The sequence below is a fragment of the Eleginops maclovinus genome, chromosome 22 (assembly GCF_036324505.1).
Source record: "Eleginops maclovinus isolate JMC-PN-2008 ecotype Puerto Natales chromosome 22, JC_Emac_rtc_rv5, whole genome shotgun sequence".
Classification (NCBI taxonomy): domain Eukaryota; kingdom Metazoa; phylum Chordata; class Actinopteri; order Perciformes; family Eleginopidae; genus Eleginops; species Eleginops maclovinus.
In genome coordinates, this window is record NC_086370.1 from 7,789,826 (window position 1) to 7,811,161 (window position 21,336).

A 21,336-nucleotide genomic window follows, 5' to 3' on the forward strand; every position below is an offset into this window, starting at 1 on the left:
TCTAGTCCGACACGCCTGCCTGAGAAGGATGCACTGCATGTGACATGAACAACTGATTCACAGCACAAGTGTATGTACACACAACCCAAGTAGAAAAGAAAAGCTGTCTAAGCCTTTTCATCTAATAAATAAACAAAATAAGCTCCATACAGCTTCACCAGTGTATCTTTTTTAATCAATAATCAGCCTCAGCAGAAAAAGGTGCCTCCACTTTATCTGAGCCGTGTTGTTTTCCTCTGACACTCAGCAAATGTATGTGTCCTGTTTGCTTGTGTTTCATTCATAACTTTACTACACCAGTGACTCTTTCACTCCAAGGGATCTGTGTAACATGACACTAAAGAAGCTGATAAAATATTAACCCCAACACAAATAATTCATCAACCTGCTACGAGGACACAGGCAAAGCAGTCAGACTGATTTTCTAAGAAAAGAACATTTCACATGTTTTACACACTCTGCTCTGAGTCTTATCGCATGGAAACATGTAGTAGAGATAGTGGTTCTAGACAGTGTTTACTTAGAAAGACAGAACAGGACCTCCGCTAGTTTAAAGGTCCTTGTGTATGTGCAACCAAATCTTTGTCAAGTGTTTTGTCACTTTATATTATATTCACTATTTGTATTCCCTTAAAAGCAGATTTCATGTCCCCTCAGTTTAGTACTGCTGAGTGTTGATCCAATAGTAGTACTTCAGTAGTAGGTCAGTAGTAGTTATAAAGCAGACTCCTGGTTAATGACTTGTCAGCATAGGAGTTGTAGATGTTTACACAGCGATGGTGTGTGTGTAAATGGAAGTCATATGTTACCTAGCCGTGAGCCATTTGTTCAGTCACGCACAGAGCAGCCAAACCACTAACTGACCTTTTGTACATATTGTTGTGCAAATAAAGCAAGTCAAATGTTGTTTTTTTGGAGTTGAAACGATTCCCGATATATCGTTTGCAAATGTTCAACTTTTGCAGCTTTTTGGATTTAACTTGCCTCGGTTCTCAAGATGAGCCACAATAATGTGTTGAATGGTAGATGAGTAAATAATTGCCAACTAGTTTGATAAACAAATTGTTGTTAAAGTAATTTTTAATGCAATAAATGCTTTTATTTCTGGTTTTCTGTTAATTTTACATCATATCTAACTGAATGTCTTTGGGGTTTTCACGTTTTTTTACAGTCTGTATTTTTTTACTGAAAAGGAAGACTTCACCTCGTACTTTGAGAAACTGGTAGTGACTTTTTTTCTTATTTTTTTATGTTTTATACAACAAAAGCTTCATTGATTAATCTAGAAAAAGATAATCAGGCCGAATAATGTAGTGAAAATAATCGTAGCAGGTGTTTACATTAGTGTCCACAGAATTTTATTGTACAGACTGATTCATATTCTAACAAAACGTCAAGTTTGAAACCCAATTTTGAAAGCCACTATCATCCAGTTCTTGCTTTTTTAGTAGTCTCAATAAATCAAGGTCGTAGTGTTGCATTTCAGTCTATTGAACTTGACAAACAGAAATGATAACCTGTGGGGAAAGAATGCGACTGTTGGTGTGATCCCAGCGCCGTGGTTAATATTTCATGAAGCTCGTTCTGAGTCACATTACACAGATCCCCTGGATTTGAAAGGAGCGACCCTGGGAAACGTGAATCTCAAAACCGGATGTAAGAGATTTGCCGGCTGGCCTCCAGATCACCCAGCTTTTCAACATATTCACGATTTGTTTTGTAATCTGATTACTGGCTATTTAGGAAATGAATATTTGAATATTCAAAATATGAAATAGTTACAATCTTACCAACTTACAAGTTACCACACTGGACTCGTGTTCACAATGAGTGTAAACTAATAATTAACCACCATTATTTGCAGTTTTTAAGTGCAAAACAAAGTTAACCTGGACAATGGCAGCATTATCTCTTAATAATGTTATCCTTGTTAAGGTATATTTCCTCAAATCAGCTAAATGCATTATTATTTATTAATTCATGCATGCCAGCTGCTTAGTGAAGGCAGATATCAGCAGGACATGGAGCTGTTTTTGTGACGGTATTTGTAAAAACAGCTCTGTATTTACTGTGAATCGCGGATGGCTTCAAACACCAGGTTTCTGTTTTTACTCCGTTAATGTTACAACAGGTTGCTTAGCAACCCCCCCTCTGCCGCTTTCTCCATCTGCTGCCATTGGCTAAAGTGGTTGGTGAAGTGAAGTGTTATGCTTTGGCTTTTCAAGGTCTGTGGCACAAAGAAAGCCCCCCCGATCATGGACGCATGTAAACAAGGCAGTGAAAAGACAATTTATGCTTTAGTGATGGATTAAGCTGCACTCTTCATCACCAACACCACACCTCCACCTCCACCCCACTCCCCTGTGTTACATCTCAGCAACTGGTGGAAAACAACACTATGGCGGCAGTTGTTGGAAGATATTTAATATAACCATCCTCACTCATCATCACACAAACAAAACTGTAATGATCAAGCGACAGTGACGCAGAGAATGTTTATAAAATCACTCACTAGAAAATGTGATAAACAACAATGAAATAAGAGTGCCGCCACCTACGGAGCCCGGCTGTTATTGACGGAGCTGCCTGTGGTGTTTGTGTCTGGGTGTGACGGGTGGAGTCAGACTGGGCAGGCATTCCTGAAATAGACGTATGATGGGGACCCGCTGGAGTCCTGCCGCACGCTCATTTCACACGAGGATACCTTCATAGCACTTAAAATTGCTGGATTATCACATCGCTGTTTATATTCACGTTTAGCCGCCATATCCTATGACTCAATTATCAAGTAGTCTTGTCACATTGGCGCTCGGAGAGTTATATTAGGGAGCACACTCGAGCGGCCTGTCCACGTCGGAGTCAAAACATCCAGCAGAGATGAGGAAACACTTTGAGCAGGATTGTCATCGCCGCTCACCTAATGTGCGGTGCGGCCCGTTATCTAAGCCAGGAGGAATCCAATGTGCACAGCTGAGCTCGTTATCTAGTGATGACATTAAAGCATCATGAGTGACCGTTACTCATATCTGCAAATAGAGCACTCACGATAATAGCCTCACAACACGATTATGGCTGCCAAAATAATTCATGATAACGGTATTATCATGATGTCTATAAAGGTTTAAAAAATATATATTAATAATGGAAAAATAATCTTTAACTTTGGATATTCAGCCTTTTCTTATCATATCAGCATTCATAGCATTTTATGGTTGTCCATTAGGTTCGACTGTCGTGATATTCCATGAATGTCTTGAGGGAATATCTTTAAAGGATGACCTGAATTTAATTTGTTGGTGAAATGTCAAAGGTGAAGGTCACTGTTACATAACAAAAATATTATGGGCCTTAAAACAAGAATTAAAATGCCATTTATGACAATTTCAAATTGCAATTGCCGAATTATTTCAGCAGAATGAAGTGTAGTTTGGGTGAGTGTGAGTCTGTAACAGTAACTGTACTGAAGCCTACCAAAACGCTTTATTAAATACATGTTTTTAAATGTTTTAAATATCAGACTTACTGGTATATAATGGTATACCTCAACTTATTCGAAAATTAGATGGCAGTGTACAATCTCAATAAAATTATTGATTTATTAACATTATTGTGGATTTCTTTCCAAAATATATCACTTACTGTATACTAGATAAATCTCCATATTTGCTCATACACTTGTCTGATTTTCTTTTTGCTCCTACCAAGAAAACTCTCTTAAAGCCCCTTAAAGAGACACCCCGGGGCTGCTTGAATATTCAGCCGAATGTTTATCCTCACTCCGAAGCTTGTGAGCCAAGCTCTCTCACTCTTGGAGAGCAGCCTGGAGCCTTTTGCTGGGAAGATGTATCACCCTGGGTACACTGTCAGCTCCCTGACATTCTTATTACGCTGCCTCTAAAGGCCTAGCAGGCACAGCAGAAGCAGGCTGGCTCTCTAACACAGCATCTGTAGCTGCAGTCCTCCCCAGGACCCTCACACGTGTCAGCCAAGTGTTCCCTCTGTCCCGGGAATCTGGCCACCGTCACGTCCAAAATCTGTCAGGGCTTCTCATGGACACGCTGGCAGGCTGCGAGCCTCTCCAAACGCTGAGACACATCTTTCATTGGCTGGAATGATGGGAGCTTTTTTTTGCCTCAGAAAAAAGGACACTTTACTCCTAAAGGTCACAAACATTCTCAAATATGAAAGTGATACCATTGGATGACTACAAACAAATGAAGTGGTATTTCATTAGGCGAGGTTCAAAGGATGATCTGATGTTATAGATTCAAGTTAAGCTCCATCCGTTATTAACGTGGATGCGTAATCCCGCTCTCAGGACTATAATGACCCTGCTTTCTATGTTACATACATTTCCTTTTATGCTGCAGTTGTTTGAAATGAACTTCAAATAGCTTCCTGGAGGAATGTGTAGAATCCCAGGCTGCCGTTCAGCATGGAAGCTGTTTATGGAAGAGAGTTGGGAGGGTGGAGGGGTAGGTGGGGGCGGCTATTCTCAATTAGGGGGATAAGCTGCTGCTCCGGAGCGGCCCTTTCGAGCCATGTTTGGAGCTGTTTGGTGGGATCCACGCTCAGTGCTGGATAGCTTCTCTCCTCTCTGCCCTTTGTTGACAAAGCAAAAGTCAAACCGCGTTACGTAACGGCCCTTTCTGTCCGTCTACGGTACAGCTGAGCGTGTGGAGAGAGCTCTTTTGTGTTAACATAGCTCACTTTTAAGGCAGCCTCTGACTGCTACACAGAGACCCCCTGTGTGAAACACATCATAGTTCAACTTGGTACCACCCCATCTTTGTTTAGTTTTCACAGGGGGAAAGACAGAGGCTGGAGGCTGATGAACTGATTGTTGCTGCTCTGGTCCACTGGACTCATAAAGCAGTTCAGGGAAAAATCAATTTCATACTAATTACAAATAAGATACTTTGTCTACTAGGGCCAGACACGCGTGTTGGGTCACATCCAGTTGTTTTCTCTAAAGTTTCTCCATAATCACAGTGAAATAAAACTAGATGTCCCTCTTAATCCGTTTGTTTATACCTCTCACTTAAAAGTTTGACCATGTTTCGTGTAAATAATATATTCCAAATGATTTGCAATTTACACTTCATGCTATTCGGAAGGTGTTTTCAGGGTCATAGCTTTAGCTTGGGCTTAATTTAAGAGAAAGATCTGTTAGAAAGAACATTTCCCGTAAACACTGGTCAGCTCTCAAAACAACAAACAGTTCAGTGCTGAAAGTACTTTATCTGTAAAATAGTATTCCTCAACATTAGGGAACCATCAACAGTTGGGGAAATACACGTATTTCCTTTCTTTCAGAGCGTTAGATGGCACGTTACATATATAACTGGCGCATTCAAAAGTAAACGATTCTCTTTCGTTCTCTCTGATGTTTTTAATTGGAATATGTTTATGATTTGAACTGAAAGTTGTTCAAAAAACGCATTTTGAAAATTACACTTCAGGTAATTAGTGTCTTTTAGACTAAATTTGCAATTCCTGCATCAATTTAAAAAACTTAATTGACAATAATTGACAAAAAAGTGTTATCTTACAATTCAAAACTACACACATTAGCATAGAACCAGTTTAGGTCGTTGAAGGACTTCATCAGGTTGACTGCAGTACTGAAGCCCTACGGACGGCTGAGTCATCCAGAGCGAATTCCAGCCGTCCTCCAGTGTTGATCTGTCTCTCGTCTACTGTCTCTGTGGAGCGTTCGGAGGGGGGTGGGATGATTTGATATGGTGGTCTGCACAGTTGTTGAGTGGGTGCCACATTCCCAGGTGGCATGTGGTGACAAGTCCATCAGGGCACGCCTGTTGTCAAAAAAACAAACAGACCCCCTACATAGCGAGGGTCAAGGTCAAAGCTGGGACCGTCCCGCCCAAACAAGACCCTCAAAGCTCAGTCGGAGCCCCAGGAGGCTTCAGAGGGACCGGATGATGGTGGAATAAGGACTTGCTGTGCTCATCATCCAGAAGGTAATGCCCCCTCCCCTCAGATCCACTGTGTTGGGAAGCCTTTTGGGAGTTTATTGTTCTGGGAGGTATTTAGGTATCCCCAAGAGCATTTGGTTGGAGATTTATGTTTCTGTGTGTAATGGTGCAAATGGGATGAACCATCTTTCCCTTTCTGTGTACTCCTGCTTCTGGGTAATCAAAGTGGTTTAAACTGAGAGGGCGTTTTATTTGCTGGGATTTCCTGGAATCTTCACTGATCATTTCAGTGCATGAATAACACCTGTTAGAGAAAGTTTATAGAAGTCAGGTCTTGGAATGTGGAGTCTCAAGAGACAACCAGAAGATGTCTGGGATCAGCTTGTAGCAATGTTAACTATAAAAACTTGTTTGATTCTCTTCCTGGTGTTATGAGAGGTGGTCTCATGGCATTCGTCAGATCATGATGTGGTCTAAAACCTTAAGAAGGTAATAGTTGTATCTGTTGAGCTTCTCCGTCATACTGTACTTACTAAAGGACAGGCAAAAACTACACATACACACAATAGTTTGATGCTATGAAAAATATATATGTGTATATATTTATTTTTAAAGGAATTTGTAAAAAGGTAAATGATGTCAAGAGTTAAAATGTAAACGTATAGGATTAACAGCATCTTAAGCATTAAGATAACTTGGTTCACAGTCCAAATACACATTAAGAAATGTTATTAGAGGTGAATATATTCCCTATCTTCTCCAGAATTGATCCCTCATATCCTGTTGTGTTGTAATACTTTTCAATGATTTGTTTTTTTCCAAAGAAATTGGATTTGTAATGTTTTTTTGTTATTTTTTTAAACTTACATTCAAATAAGTTTTGGACTAATCTTTATTATCTATAGTAATATTTTCCCAACACAATATTTGTATGTATAATGTGGTGGTATTTTCCTCCCTAACCTCCAACCCAGTGTTTAGAGGTGAACATTCAGAAGTGGCCATTGCCAATTTAGGATATTAGACTACAAAATTGCAACGCATAGACGAAAGAAAAGCTATTTCAAATAATCTCCATCTCCGTTTGTGTTCATAGAGAACTGTAAGACTTTTGTGAAGCAGGGACATCTTAAAGCCTTTTTGATTACAAGGAGTGTTTTTGCCCGGCTCTGCTCTGAGGCATCTCTTCCTAAAAAGGCCAGGGATAATTTCTGCTCTTGTGTGTTTATACAGCGAGGTGAACGCTGCAGGCTGTCATCTTCCCACTAACTATCCTACAGTGCTGTATGTGAGAGGTCTGAATACTTCCTCTAATACTTTATATTTACAATTTTGGGGTTCATCCGAGGATACAACGGAAGTCGGGTTGACGTCAGTATAATGAATGCCTGTCAATGGTTTTGGAAAAGAGAGCATGGACGCGTTGTCTCCCTAGGATGCAGGGGGCCAGGAAGCAAGTTGATTTTATTAAAGAGAGAAGGGAAATAAATACACAGAGCTCCTGGTGCTCTGGGACAGCTCAGCTCTGAGACTGCAAGATGTTTAAAAGGTTTGTAGCTTGGTGTCCCCGGGGGACCTGTTTGGAATCGCTCCCATTTTCCTCATCCATTTAGGGCCTATTTGTGGAGGTTTCCAGCTGGAACATGAGTCCCCTGCCTGTTCTGCAGGTCGGCTTATTTACCGGCATGTATAAACACAGTGCACACACAGTCCCACGCTAACTAGCTAACATACAGCTGAGAAGAAATTCAAAATGGGTTTCGTGCTTTTCCCATCACCATTATCAAAAGCCTGCACACAATAAACATTATTTGTGTGCGTCTGTGTGACAGTTTGATTGCTTTTTTCATGTGTTTGTGTCTTGATTCAGTCAGCCCATGTCTTGGTATTTTAAACAGGGATGTCTCCTAAATCAGCGGTGCTGGCTGAGCTCAATAGGAGACCTGGCGGAGCAGTGGGAAGTGTTTCACAGACACTTTTCTGGTGGCCCTGGTGTTCCTTCTGCATGCTCCACTGGTGCAGCTCAAATTAACATATGTTTGTTCTCTCTAGAGCCCTCCCCCCTACCCGTCTTTAAAGGGGAACAGAGATTCATATTTGAATGCATTTCATTGGTCAAGGGCTTCGTCCCAAACTAAACTCAAGGATTGCAGAGTTATTGTTTTTTATTTTAACTAGTTTTTAGCCACAGATTGAAGGTAGTGAAGTACATTTACTCAACAGGACATTTTTGAGTACTTTATCTAAAATACTTCCATTACTTTATACTTTACCCATTTTAGAAGCCAAGATTATACTTTTTAACCCCCTATATGTATTTATAGATCACATTTATTGGCTAATATGAAATATAATAAAGTGATAAAATATATTTAAATTAGCATCTTTGCCGGCTGTGATGAAAACATTAAAGGGTCCCACATTTTTGGGGGGGTTTTCCTTTTCCTGTATTGTTTTATATAGGGTTTTGTGCATGTTAAACGCCTCCAATGGACTACTTTGTTTACCTCCATAACATAGTGACATCAATACGGAACCCATCCATCCATCTTCTCCCGCTTTTCCGTCAGGGTCGCGGTAATAGCTCCAGCAGAGAGCCCCAAAATTCTCTTTCCCTGGCCACATCAACAAGCTCTGACTGGGGATTCCAAGGCAATCCCAGGCAAGCAAAGAGATATAATCCCTCCACCTGGTCCTAGGTCTACCCCTCGGTCTCTTCCCAGCTGGACGTGCCTGGAACACCTCCCTAGGGAGGCGCCCAGGTGGCATCCTCACTAGGTGCCCGAACCACCTCAACTGGCTCCTTTCAACTTCTCACCTTATCCCTAAGGGAGATGCCAGCCACCCTGCGGAGAAATCCCATTTCGGCCGCTTGTATCCGCGATCTCGTTCTTTCGGTCATGACCCATCCTTCATGACCATAGGTGAGGGTTGGAACGAAAATGGCCCGGTAGACAGAGAGCTTTGCCTTCTGGCTCAGCTCCCTTTTCATCACAACGGTGCGGTAAAGCGACTGCAGTACCGCTCCCGCTGCTCCGATTCTCCGGCCCATCTCATGCTCCATTGTTCCCTCACTCGAGAACAAGACCCCGAGATACTTGAACTCCTTCACTTGGGGTAAGTCCTCATTCCCTACCTGGAGAGGACAGTCCATCGGTTTCCTGCTGAGAACCATGGCCTCAGATTTGGAGGTGCTGATCCTCATCCCAGCCGCTTCACACTCGGCCGCGAACCGATCCAGTGAGTGCTGAAGGTCACAGACCGATGAAGCCATGAGGACCACATCAGCTGCAAAAAGCAGTCGTGCAATCCTTAGCCCACCGAACTGCAGACCCTCTCCCCCACGACTACGCCTCGAAATCCTGTCCTTGAATATCACAACCAGGATTGGTGACAAAGTGGAGCCCTGGCGGAGGCCAACCCTCACCGGAAATCGGTCCGACGTGCTACCGAGGACCCGGACACAGCTCTCGCTTTGGGAGTACAGAGATTGGATGGCCCTGAGTAGAGAACCTCTCACCCCATACTCCCTCAGCACCTCCCACAGTATCTCCCTGGGAACCCGGTCATACGCCTTCTCCAAATCCACAAAGCACATCTACACCGGATGAGCTTACTCCCAGGCCCCCTCCAGGATCCTTGCGAGAGTAAAAAACTGGTCCGTCGTTCCACGACCAGGACGAAAACCGCATTGTTCCTCTTCAATCTGAGGTTCTACAATACGGAACCCACGCACTTCTATCAGCTTGCACTCCAATACAATGTACGTGTTAGGGTAAGGGGCGGGACATCTCTAAGAGGTTGACCAATCACAACAGATTTGGGCAGCTAACCAATCAGAGCAGACTGGGCTCTGGTTTCAGACGGAGGGTGAAAAGAGGTGCTGCAACACAGGCAGTATGAGAAAAAATAAAGAGCTTTCTGAACATTAAAGCATGGGGACATGTCGCAGTAGAGGAAGAAAATACACATGTTAGCCTGAAAATGAGCATAATAGGGCCCCTTTAATGCATCACTTAATATAATCCAGTAATTGAAAGTATATGATTATGAAAGTGGCCATAAGGCATAAATAGTGCTTTTACTTTTGACACTTTTTTACTTAATTAAGACTTTAATGGATGATTTCTACTTGTACCTGAGTATTTCTTAAATTAGGTTTTGTTTCTTCTTCTTACTTTAAAGATCTGGGTACTCTTTCCACCTCTGGTTTGAACTCACAATGTCTCCATTGTAGTTAAAATGATTTAAAGACAATCCACAGAACATTCCCTTCCCTAATCCTTTTCACATGTATCAGCTGTTGCCATCCCTGATTAGATTGTGTTTTGGCTTTGTGATCTTAGATATCATGATGGGATAGCTCATGAGGAACAGTGATATTAAATTGTCAGGACACAGGATTGTTCTGTCTGCAATCTCTTGGCAAACAGATTGGACAGTACTAAGGAAACATCATCTGATTGTCATTGTTTAACCAAGTGATACATTTTCTATGAATGACACAGTTAAAGCTTGTGTGTCATAGACTAAATTTGATGAGTGGTGGTTCACCGCCTTCCTGTCTGGCTCAATTGTATCTCATTTCAGTGTGTAACCCAACCATTGTACTACCACAATTTCATTAGCTGTATGCGGTCCCCAATTACAGCTATTGGTTGCAGTGCCTCCACTTTCCCTACAGTAGAAGCGACAGGCTAGCCAGCCCTTCCAACGATTCTCCTCTATATCTAATAATGTCACACAGTCTTCCATAATAAAATACACTGCATGCTGAAGGCGGACTCTGCAGCAAAGCCATGGCCTGGTTACCAAACGTACCTTTTATATACTAATATCTGCAGGTAGGGACATTGTTGGACTCCTGTTAGATTAAAAGTACTGTTGATCTCAATTAGGGAAATTGTTTTGTTGCAGCAGCATGTTTACAAGGCACATGAGTTAAAAATATAAGAACATTTCGAATGTAAAGAAACATGAATATACAGTGAATATAATACTGTTACTCTACATTGATTTCGGTTAGTTAGTTTGAGTTGCTTTTAAGCAAAATAATTGTCAAAATTCTCTTATTCCTGGTTTATTTACTGCCACAGTAAACTCAATACATTTAGGTTCTGGACAACAAAAAACATTTGATGATGTTGTCTTGGCCTTTGAACAAAACATGATCGTCATTTTTCACAATTTTTGGATAGTTCATGAGCTCTTCAATAAAGGTCAAAATACACTCAGGCTTATTTACCTTCTGAACTGCTTCATACAAACATCAGTATTGATTAAACTGTCTGTGACGTGTAAATTGTCTTGTCTTTTTGCTGTACCAAGCGTCTTTGTTTATCTTCAGGATAAAGTATAATTCATATCAGCAGCTTTCCATGACAACACTGAGTTGGATATTAATTTCCCTCTGTTTTCTCTCCAGGGCTCTCCAGCAGGGGGCGGCGTTAGACCGAGCACAACTCCCAGTGAGTCGCCTCCGTGTGCGGTAGTGATAGTGCTTTTGGTTTAATAATTGAATGCTGCTGGGGCACTCAGACGTGTACTCAAGCACTGTACCTATTAAGACATTTAAGATACCTTTAATTCACTTAAGCATTTTTGACATCATGCACTTTATGCCTTTAACTCTAATACATTCATTTAAATATTAAGTACTGATATTTTTGAAGATTTACATTATTAATTAAAACTATAGGTCAATTAATAAACCATTATATGTTTTTATAGTGTAAGCTACTCAGCAGAACTTAAACTAATTAAATGAAACCTAACATTTACCATGCAGGGAAGTGATGGACACTCAATCATTATAATGCAATAATTTAATATATATGATTCTGTAAAGGGCCAAACTGCAAAATAAGTGCTTTAAGTTTTGGTACTTAAGTTTATTTTGATATTAATGCTTTGTACGTTTACTTTGGTACAATTTATATGTAGAACATAGAATTTTAACAGAATAATGTTACACTGTTGTATTGCTACACCTGTGCATCCAATTCATCTTCACACACACATTTTTATATGAAGCTTTTTAATGGAATGATGTATGCTGTCTCAACATCTTGAATTCCTTCTTTATACTTTAACATAATCATGCATTTTGTGTGTGTATTGTGTGTGTGCATTACGTCCCGTCAGGTCCTCGGTCAGTCTCCGCTGTCAGGATCACGCCTCTGAAGACCATGAAAGGCTCTCCTGACCTGATTCCTGCCGCAGGTGACCGCCTCATTAATCTTTCAGGGTCTACAACAGTGGGACGCCTCACACTCTCAAAGAATACACACACTCTTAAAGCTCACTTGTTAACAACGTGGTGTCACTTTAATAACCTGTGTGGAGACGGGGCGAGCTCCAGCTGCCCCACATCCAGCTCTGTTTTAGTTTAACAGGACAGTGGGAAATTAATTTGATGGCCTGGTTTTGATGTTACAGTTCTATTTTGGTCTTTAAGGGCATGAGGTAGCAATAACTTAGATTCCCAGCAAACCAAATATAACCAGAACCATGAGGAGCTGCAGAGATGATGCTTTTATTTGAATTTTCTTCAGATTTGGACCCCAGCAGAGTGTGCAAAGGGAAAGGAGTGGTGACTCTTAGGGCCACCCTGATCCACATCGATGAAGAGGGCTGCATCAGCCGAGAGCCAAACATCATCACAGCACCAAGTAAGTCCGAGCGAATGCCACAGCTGCTTCAGAACCACTCTCCACATGATGAAAGAATATTTGGGGGACAGTAACAGTTGCACGGCCGTGTGAAAACAGGACACCTTGGGACGTGGTCACACTGTGTGAACGTTGGCGTAATTTAAACAGAATGTCATCATGTCGTAAGAATTCCTCACATGGCTTTCACAGGTCTGCCTGGATGTCAGGATTATATAAGTCGTCATGTTTTGAAGTGTGTGTTCGCTCGGTGGCCTTAGAGGCCGATTGCTCATAATTTCATGCGAGTGTCAAAGGGCTTTATTGTTGCGGCCTGCCCACTGCACTTTGGAGCAGGGAGCCGTGACTGTGGGCTTGTTTGTTACGTGGAACACATTGGAACCGGACTGGAGGCTGGCCAAGGCTTTTGAGGAGATGCTTTAATTGTTGTAGAGAATATAAAGGCCATCGAGACAAACAGCCTTTGCAGCTCGCTGAATAGACGCTTTGTTCTGAACACAAAGTTCAGAGATTGTGGGAGTATCTTCTCTTTTTTTTTCTTTCCTGGGCATATTAACATCTCTGTGCATGGAAACATCCAGGCAAAGCATTCACGCCCTGCAGAAAGAAATGGAGATTTATTTGATGGCTGTTATGGTTTGAGTACTTTTTAGTGTCATCCTCAGTGTTTTTATTCCCGCTGCGCTGGCTGTCAAACTGAGAGGGTTCTGGACTCTTTTCAGGTGACTGGACAGGCCAGATTAATGGAGACAGCTCTAAAGCAGGTTTGGCAGAGGGAGGCAGAAACATCATAGCTGATTTACCACCTGTAAACAACACTCAGTGCCAGGTACGTCTACTTTCACCCAACAGGATCTTACTATGAGAGCTGTGTGATCTGTTTATTTTGAGGTCTTTGTATTAATAAAAACAGCATACTTTCTGTTATTTTCAGGCCAATTCACCTGAGAGCATCAAAGAAAACCAGACTCCGTCATCCACTGATATCCAGAACTGTGTCACGTCTCCGTCCAGCTCTGTCTACCCCTGCACCAGCACAGTTAACCCCACCATAGTCCTGCTGCAACACAACAGAGGTGAGCACACCTGTCTCTGACATGCATTTGTGCAATCAAGCTTTATGTTACTCTGTGATCCATTAGCCTTGTCTTGTTCTGTGTCACACGTCTCACTTTTGCCTCACTGTTCAGTCACATTTCACTGTGCTTGTCCTTGTCTTTCTCTCACCACAGAGCAACAAAAGCATCTTTCTCATTTTGAAGGTATGAACTCGGGTCCTAGTGAGGTCCATTTGTAATTTATTTTTCATTTCAGCAGTCCCAGTTTAATTACAGCTCAATATTTGTTTCTCCTCCACTGAAGCATCTGTCACCCTCCCACTGCCTTGACACAGCCAGCTAAATGCCACATGCCTGATGAAGTGAATGAGTCATGTTATATGCGTCAATGTGTTGGAAAATATTTGAAATGTTTATTTGCTGACAAGAATGGACCCGGCTATACAGAAACATCAAGCTGCAAGTTATTTGTTTTTTGTAATACGATGCTAATTCAAGACCAGCGTCACATTAGATTTCATTGTGTGTCCGTTGCCAGATAGAGATTAACACTTTCATCCACTTACTTGACACCTGAAACATCTCATTCATGTGGCCAAGTGTCACATGCTGCATAATGTGATACAAAGTTTACCTCTGGGTCAGCTGTTTGTGTCAGCCAAATGCTTTACTGTCAAGAATTGTGAAAACAAGAAACAGAATGTAACAACAGAGTATCATCACAATATTCTCACCACGACCCTGGGGCAAATGCACTTTGGTAACACTTAGTAAGCAGTCATACAAAAACAAAGCTCTTCCTTTTTATATTTTTTCGATAAGAAAGACCATTTTTATGATGTATGGCAAGTGTTTCTAAAATCGTTTTCCCAGTTAATGATATTGTAGTGATAACAGTTTCACTTATTATTCTTTATTTTGTGGTACAGAACACATATATTGATGTGAACAGCGGCACAGAATGAAACAATATGACATTTGGTACCAAAAGATTCTCCCTTTAAGTAAAAACACATAATACCTTTCAATTGGTTATAGCAGTGGACCCAGGTCTAACACACATCAACACACACTTGTTATTCATGCTTATTGTGTTCATTTCATGCCGCCTGCCATTTATTGTAAGCAGCCCACATTATCTGTATATCTAATGTCATATCATCCAATGCAATACTTTAGTGTCAGGAGTCATTCCACTATAAATGTCCTTTGAACTTTTGTCTGGCTTACTGATGTGTGTTTGTTACAGACCCAACCCCAGAGAGGGACAAAAGCCCTGATCCGGGGAGGGACTCGGTCAGTCCGGATGATATGGACTGGAAGAGGCTGCGGCTGTCTCTGCACTCCCCCGACTTCAGCCCTGTCAACAAGCCCATTGTGCCAGTTCGGGTGAGTAACACCACCTCCCGTCAGAAGAAGATAAATCTACTCACTGCGGATGTTTGGAGGATGTTTTGTTCGTATGAAACATCGGGTCTTGGATGTTACAGTCAAAGATTTGTTATAAGCATGTTGCCATACTTTAATGTAATATAGTCACCTGTTGATTTACCTTGATTTGTTTGGTTTTTTGATAACATTGTTTATAAGTCTGATTCTCCTGTGCTATTGATTTTAGAACAGATTTGTTTTTTCTTTTGGCATTTTTCATTTGTGAAACAAGTGGGGGGAAGAATATATTCTATTAATTTACTTTTTAGGGCAGCTGAAAATGTATGTTGAAATGATTAAAATATATTTCTAGCATAACTTGCTAAAACACAATATATACAGTATATAGATAAATATACTGTATAAATATGTATATATATTTTTATATATATGTTTATGTTTACTTTGTTTTCAGATTGCATTTATAGAATTCCAAAAACTCTTGAAAGATAACCTGAACACTTTCAGTCCTATTTATAATGTGGGCTAGGCCTCTTGTGGCTGAAATGAGTATTACAAAAACAAACTCAAATGATTATCTTATAAAAACAAATCATCTGCCAAAACAATATTTTTTTTACCTGTTACGTTATATACTGTAGCTCACGATAGAAAACAATTTAGATCAGACTCAAATGGATCACCAGAATTGTATTCTCCTCTCAGAGCATTTGTCTGCCAGCATCAACTATAAATGAAAACTCTCCACATCTTCATTTCAGAACACAGAAAAGTCCAAAGACTGGTACAAGACAATGTTCAAACAGATCCACAAAATACCTGGTAAGTGACATTCCTCATTTGTGTCTGTGGGATCAGTTTTGTCTATCATGGTCCTCTGTTGCTATCCAAGCCCTGTGTGTGTTTCTATATATGTGTGTGTGTGTTAATATGTCTGTTTGTCACGCTGTCCTCTGTCTCTCCATCACCGTGCTCAGAGGCTATTGAGGAAAACCCTTACCGCCCCACCTACATTTTCCCCGAGAACTATGACATTCAGATGAATCCGAAAGGTATCCGCTGACAGTGACTCCGCTCTCGTTGGCTTTACTGATCTGCAGCCATCCTCGGCCCTTTCAAATACTCAAGCTGTGTTTAACCTGGGAAAAAACAGAAGTGTCTTAAACATGGCCACAAGTATTTGAAACCTAATCTTTCCTGACATCCGTTCCATAACATAGCGCCGTTTTAAATGCACTGCAGGTTTCGTGCCCATTTCCTGATATGACTTACTGATGCTCTCCCGGGACATTTTCTACATCACTAGGCTTTTGAATTTAAAGAGCTTTATTTTACAGAACATTTCACATTAAGAAAAAAGCACAGGTGTTAAATGATAAAATGAGTGATGACTAGATTCCATTTAGCTGTTTCTGTGTCAGTCTTGTATTGGCTCACTGTCAATCTGTCATGACTCACTGTATAGCCATCGTTGGCGTTATTCGTGACACATTTGCTTTTCCTGCTATGAACAGTCCAAATCTCTGATGGTACAAAATCAGTTAGAGGTACATTCTATGAATAACACAATATACACACACTCTCTAATTAATAACAGGCTGTAGATACACTTTTGTAACGTGTTATCTGGGAAAGTGACCTTGAATTTTTTACTACTTTTTTTTGGGCCAACAGTGCTACATTGTACAATTTATTATGGAGACAGATTTGAAAGAGGCAGGGAATGACTCACGTAAATGGTCCACACGATCGGAAAATAACTCGTAGGATAATTTGCTTGTTGGCATTTGAGGGTTGAATTATGGGAATGCAGTCAGTGTTTCTGGAGCTTTTATCCGGGGGAAAAGCCATACATTTTGACAGAATCTGTCTCTTGTAAGTCCCGCAATGTTATAGAATTATCATACAAAAATAGCTGGAGTAACCCTTAAATGTTTTGCGTTGTCGTCAAAAACAACGTTTGTGGGTTTGTTTCTAATTCATACCCTCGCAAAACAATGGTTTCGGCTTTAAGAATCTTGATTGGAACATACTGATCTGGTTAATATCAGCATTGATAAGTCATGTTGAGGAGGGTGATGCACGAAACCTTGTAGTGCCATTCTACTTTCTCGTAACAATTTGTAGTAATTACTCATGGCTGTTTTCTGTTTGCTGTTAACCATCCTATAACTGATTGTCATAATTCATAGACGCCGTCATCGTCATACAGCAGAGCATGAGCAGTCTTTTCATGTAGCGTGCTTTGGTAGCCACTAGGTGCTGCTGCAGACCTGCACTTTAGTCTGTACTGCCCTGTGCCTGGTCTTACAGATGAACACATATGAACATCTGGTTTAGGTTCCAGGTTTTAGTTTTGTAAACTTTAGTAAACAACACAAGATCCGGATGAAGAAAGGAGCTCTATGATTTTAAACATTTTCTATTGAGTTGCGCCAGGTACATAATCACATAGTTTTGTCTAAGCTTGACCACAATGTGTAGCTGTCTCACACAGAAATAAATTACTTATTCAGAGATAAGTCTGAACGTGGCAATGGTGACCTTTTTGCTGTACAAAGCATTACTTATTCAGAGCCTTGATCGATGCTCGCATCCCTTTTTAGCTCAGTAATGCTTCCAGTAAAGTGCTTTGATTTGAAACACTTTGATTGTGTTTGGAGAACATGCAATGCCTAATGGAAGGTGTCAGGCAGGAGGGGAAACACAGGAAAAGAGTGGTTTTATGGCCTTATGAATTATTTAAGTTTGAGTTATGTTCATTATTTTTCAAGTAACAGAGCACAGATTGGTACAAATTATTTGTTGTTGTTGTTTGCCCCTACTTTCAGATGATTGTCCCACTCCCTTTGGTTACTTGGAAGATGGTGAGTTTTGGCTTTCATACAAGTTCAACATCGTCTATTATTAGTATTTATTGAGAATGATCTCTCAGCATGAATCAAACACAGTCCGCTCTTAGATATCTGTTATATTTCATTTCCAGTGAGAGCGGTCCCGCGCTCTAAGAGTGACGCCGAGGTGGATTCAAGAGGCCGCTCGATGCCCGTGCCAACGCGCTCCTCTTCCCTCAAACCCTCTGCCAAAAGGTCAGCATCCTCCATCTGCTCCAACCCTCCTTATGACATTCTTTTTGGTGCTTAACACAAAAGCACAGCGCTCTTCAGGATTGTTAGTGAAGGAAGGAGCTGTTTGCTGATATCACTCACTGAGAATATCATTTTAAGGAGAGAAGTTATATTTATGTCTATTTCTTAAAAGTGTTTCTTTAATATAAAGCTAGGCTGTGATGGTAGTGGTTATTAAGTGTTCTAACAGCATGACCTAGAAGTCAAAATACTTTTTCTTGTGATGAACAGTTTGCATTGTTTATTTGTAGTAGACATGGCAGCGCTCAGCAAGGCTAGGGCAAGTCAATGAGTCAGTCAGCTAAAAGGTCACTTAAGTCTTAGTCGACTAATATTTCTTTGTTTACTTAGTTGTTGATTGTTTTTAAATCTTTTTTGACTTATTAGGTGCACATCTCTGGTTAACACAAGACATAAAGGGTTGCTGTTGCATGATTCTTTGTAAAGTTTCACAGATCTGCCAATTAACATAGTTAAGTGTTCTTTAAGTCAAGGACAGCCCTAGTGCAAAGCAGGTCAAAAAAACAATGTCTCCTTCTTCCATGTTGTTTTTGTCCCAGGCGGCTTTCACAAGCAAGTGATTAGTCTCTCCCCCCCTCACACACACACACACACACACACACACACACACACACACACACACACACACACACACACACACACACACACACACACACACACACACACACACACACACACACACACACACATGTCAGCACTGACACAGAATGATCTGCTCTAGAGAATGAATGATGGAGTGATGATGGAGGACAGGTGATGGAGGATAAACTGTAGCCCACTAGAGCTGCAGATGACATGTTGAGGACTGACCTTCCTCTTTCCTCCGGTGTTATGTATGAAGGGGGGGGGGGGGGCATTGTGAAACATGTAAAGAAAATGCTGCTGGATGTTCTGACTCTCAGAAAGAATGTCATGACAGAAAGTGTTTATTGTGAGGCCCTGATGGGTCTTAGATTTCCCATTCGACAGGCTTTTTTTTTCGGTAGTAATTTTAGCATTGGCTGCCTGTTACAGTACGAGATTCTCCCAGGAAATGACACGCTCTGTTTATGTCACTGGGTCCAATCTTGTTTACCTTATCGAATTACCAATTTAGCCCGACCGGATTTTCTGTCATATCATCATTAGAGAAAGTGAGGGGTAGGAGGGGGGAGAGAGAGCGTGGATAATGAGGGCGCACGTCATGTTTGAATAAAAAAAAAACATCTTAGCCTCTGCTGGTTGCCATGGAGACTACTTGATAAGGATTGGCTCTCTTCCATCCCACACCCCACCCCTCTCTGACACCCGCCTCCCCACAGGAACGAGTGGGAGCCCCCGGATAAAAAGGTAGACACCAGGAAGTATCGCGCCGAGCCCAAGAGCATCTTCGAGTACGAGCCGGGGAAATCGTCGGTGCTGAAGCTGGAGAGAACGGTATGCTAGCCGCCCGCTCTCTCTCTCTCTCTCTCTCTCTCTCTCTGTCTCTCCCCTTCTTTCTGTGTGCATGTTGTGTAAGCTGTGCCCTCATGCACACCCCCCGACCCACCACCTCTGTATCCGAGCTCCCGGGTGGCAGCTTCACTAACGGCTCGGGCGGCGGCGTTATGTGTAGCCTGAATTCACCATGTGCACCGCATTCCTGACGGGTGTCCTGCTGCGGTGACAGATGATCCTGCTAAACAATGGGGGGGTATCACTTACAGGGATAGCCATTGTCTTCCTGTCTTCAATTTAAGGTTGTTGGGCCGAATCAGCTCGGTGTGAGAGGATCCCAGAACAGACACAATACATCCATCCTGAGTGTGAGATTATTGAGAGGAGGTGTAAGGCTCTTTTACCACAGCTGTCAGTGTCCTTGAGAACTGTCACTTCAGGAGGAGCTTTGTTAAATATAATACACAAATGATTATATAATTGGCTAGATCTACAGTGTTTTATTTACCAAAGGAGAACACATACACTCACTACATTTCCTTCTTACATAATATAGACATGGAGGTGATCAGTATCGTGATTAAGCAGTTGATTATGAAATGATTATTTGTCTGACGCTACGTTACGTCAAGCTAGTGGGCGGTGTTAGCCAGGATCCCGGTGGCACACTCATTAGAGAGAGTTCGCTCCAGTGCATCCTGGTACTTCTGCACAATACTGGAAGAATGTGGTTTTCAATCACAAGCTCACTGACTGTGGGTCAGTGCTCTTGTTGCGTCAGCTGGTCATTTTCTACGTCAGGTCTATATTCTCTGAAGCTTCAAGTTGTGTTGGCACGGACTACCTTAGGACATCGCAGAAATACATCTTCAAAATGTAGTGTTTGGTCGTTATCAGTCCCTGTTGATAAGAATACAATGAAAACTTTAAATATGTAGTTCAGATTGATGAACATCATCCTTTGAGTAAAGGACTTTGGAACAGGGCTCTAACCGGCCTATTTTAATGCAAGACTCATATACCCATATGTGCATTGAAACAGTTCATGGTTGCTTAAATTTAATTCCTGTAAAAACTGTCCAAGCCGATTTCAAGGGGAAAGTTGCAAAATTGCATTAAAACTTCAGCTGAGGTTAATATGAGGCTTCAGCTGTCAAAACAAAATCTATACCAAAGTTAAGGCCATTGATTTTTTTTAAATCCCTCTCTGTACTTAAGTACACTTCTGAATTATAGTACTAGCATGTGTAGGAGAAACAACTACAGGGATATGTAGCTTTATTAATCTGTATCAATGTGTATATTGCATCAAAGGGTAATATTCTTATCTGCTTTCTTGTTAAGACTTACATGAGTAGGTTGATACTACCTGCATATTAACCCGTAGGGGTGTAGCATGAGCCAAGAAAGAACCTTTTTATATCTTATTCTCAGAGAAAATGATCTCTCACTATTGTTAATATTGCAACATTGGGCATTTATGCTGCATTAGTATAATGTCAGAACAATAGAAAAACAGATGTTCTCGTTTTAAAACCCCCTCAAGTTGGACTCTCAGATTGGAAACTAACATGTTGTTAAAACACTCTGAGCTAATGACTAATGACTTAATGCTCATAAACACCCCAAATTCAGAATACAACATCCCAACTTTCAGGCAGAAAAACACTAGCCTGATTACAGCTCCTCTGAAACAAAAGTACAAGTTTGAACT

At 41.2% G+C, this 21,336-nt stretch overlaps 1 protein-coding gene across 3 annotated transcripts in view; it reads left to right on the forward strand.

Moving 5' to 3' along the window:
* The window catches only part of LOC134858581 (sorbin and SH3 domain-containing protein 1), a 45,688-nt gene that overhangs the window by 1,056 nt on the left and 23,296 nt on the right, over positions 1-21,336 (forward strand). For 2 of the 3 annotated variants that reach the window (XM_063874548.1, XM_063874546.1), the window contains exons 1-13: positions 5,779-5,981; positions 11,362-11,404; positions 12,081-12,158; positions 12,491-12,607; positions 13,330-13,436; positions 13,542-13,683; positions 13,840-13,869; positions 14,915-15,054; positions 15,819-15,879; positions 16,035-16,109; positions 17,889-17,924; positions 18,044-18,146; positions 19,508-19,622. In XM_063874548.1, the coding sequence (XP_063730618.1) occupies positions 12,125-12,158; positions 12,491-12,607; positions 13,330-13,436; positions 13,542-13,683; positions 13,840-13,869; positions 14,915-15,054; positions 15,819-15,879; positions 16,035-16,109; positions 17,889-17,924; positions 18,044-18,146; positions 19,508-19,622 (960 nt within the window). In that variant the 5' untranslated portion in view covers positions 5,779-5,981; positions 11,362-11,404; positions 12,081-12,124. Of the gene's footprint in view, positions 1-5,778; positions 5,982-11,361; positions 11,405-12,080; positions 12,159-12,490; positions 12,608-13,329; positions 13,437-13,541; positions 13,684-13,839; positions 13,870-14,914; positions 15,055-15,818; positions 15,880-16,034; positions 16,110-17,888; positions 17,925-18,043; positions 18,147-19,507; positions 19,623-21,336 lie in introns of those variants that run through there. The other variant, XM_063874547.1, reaches the window with a different exon arrangement.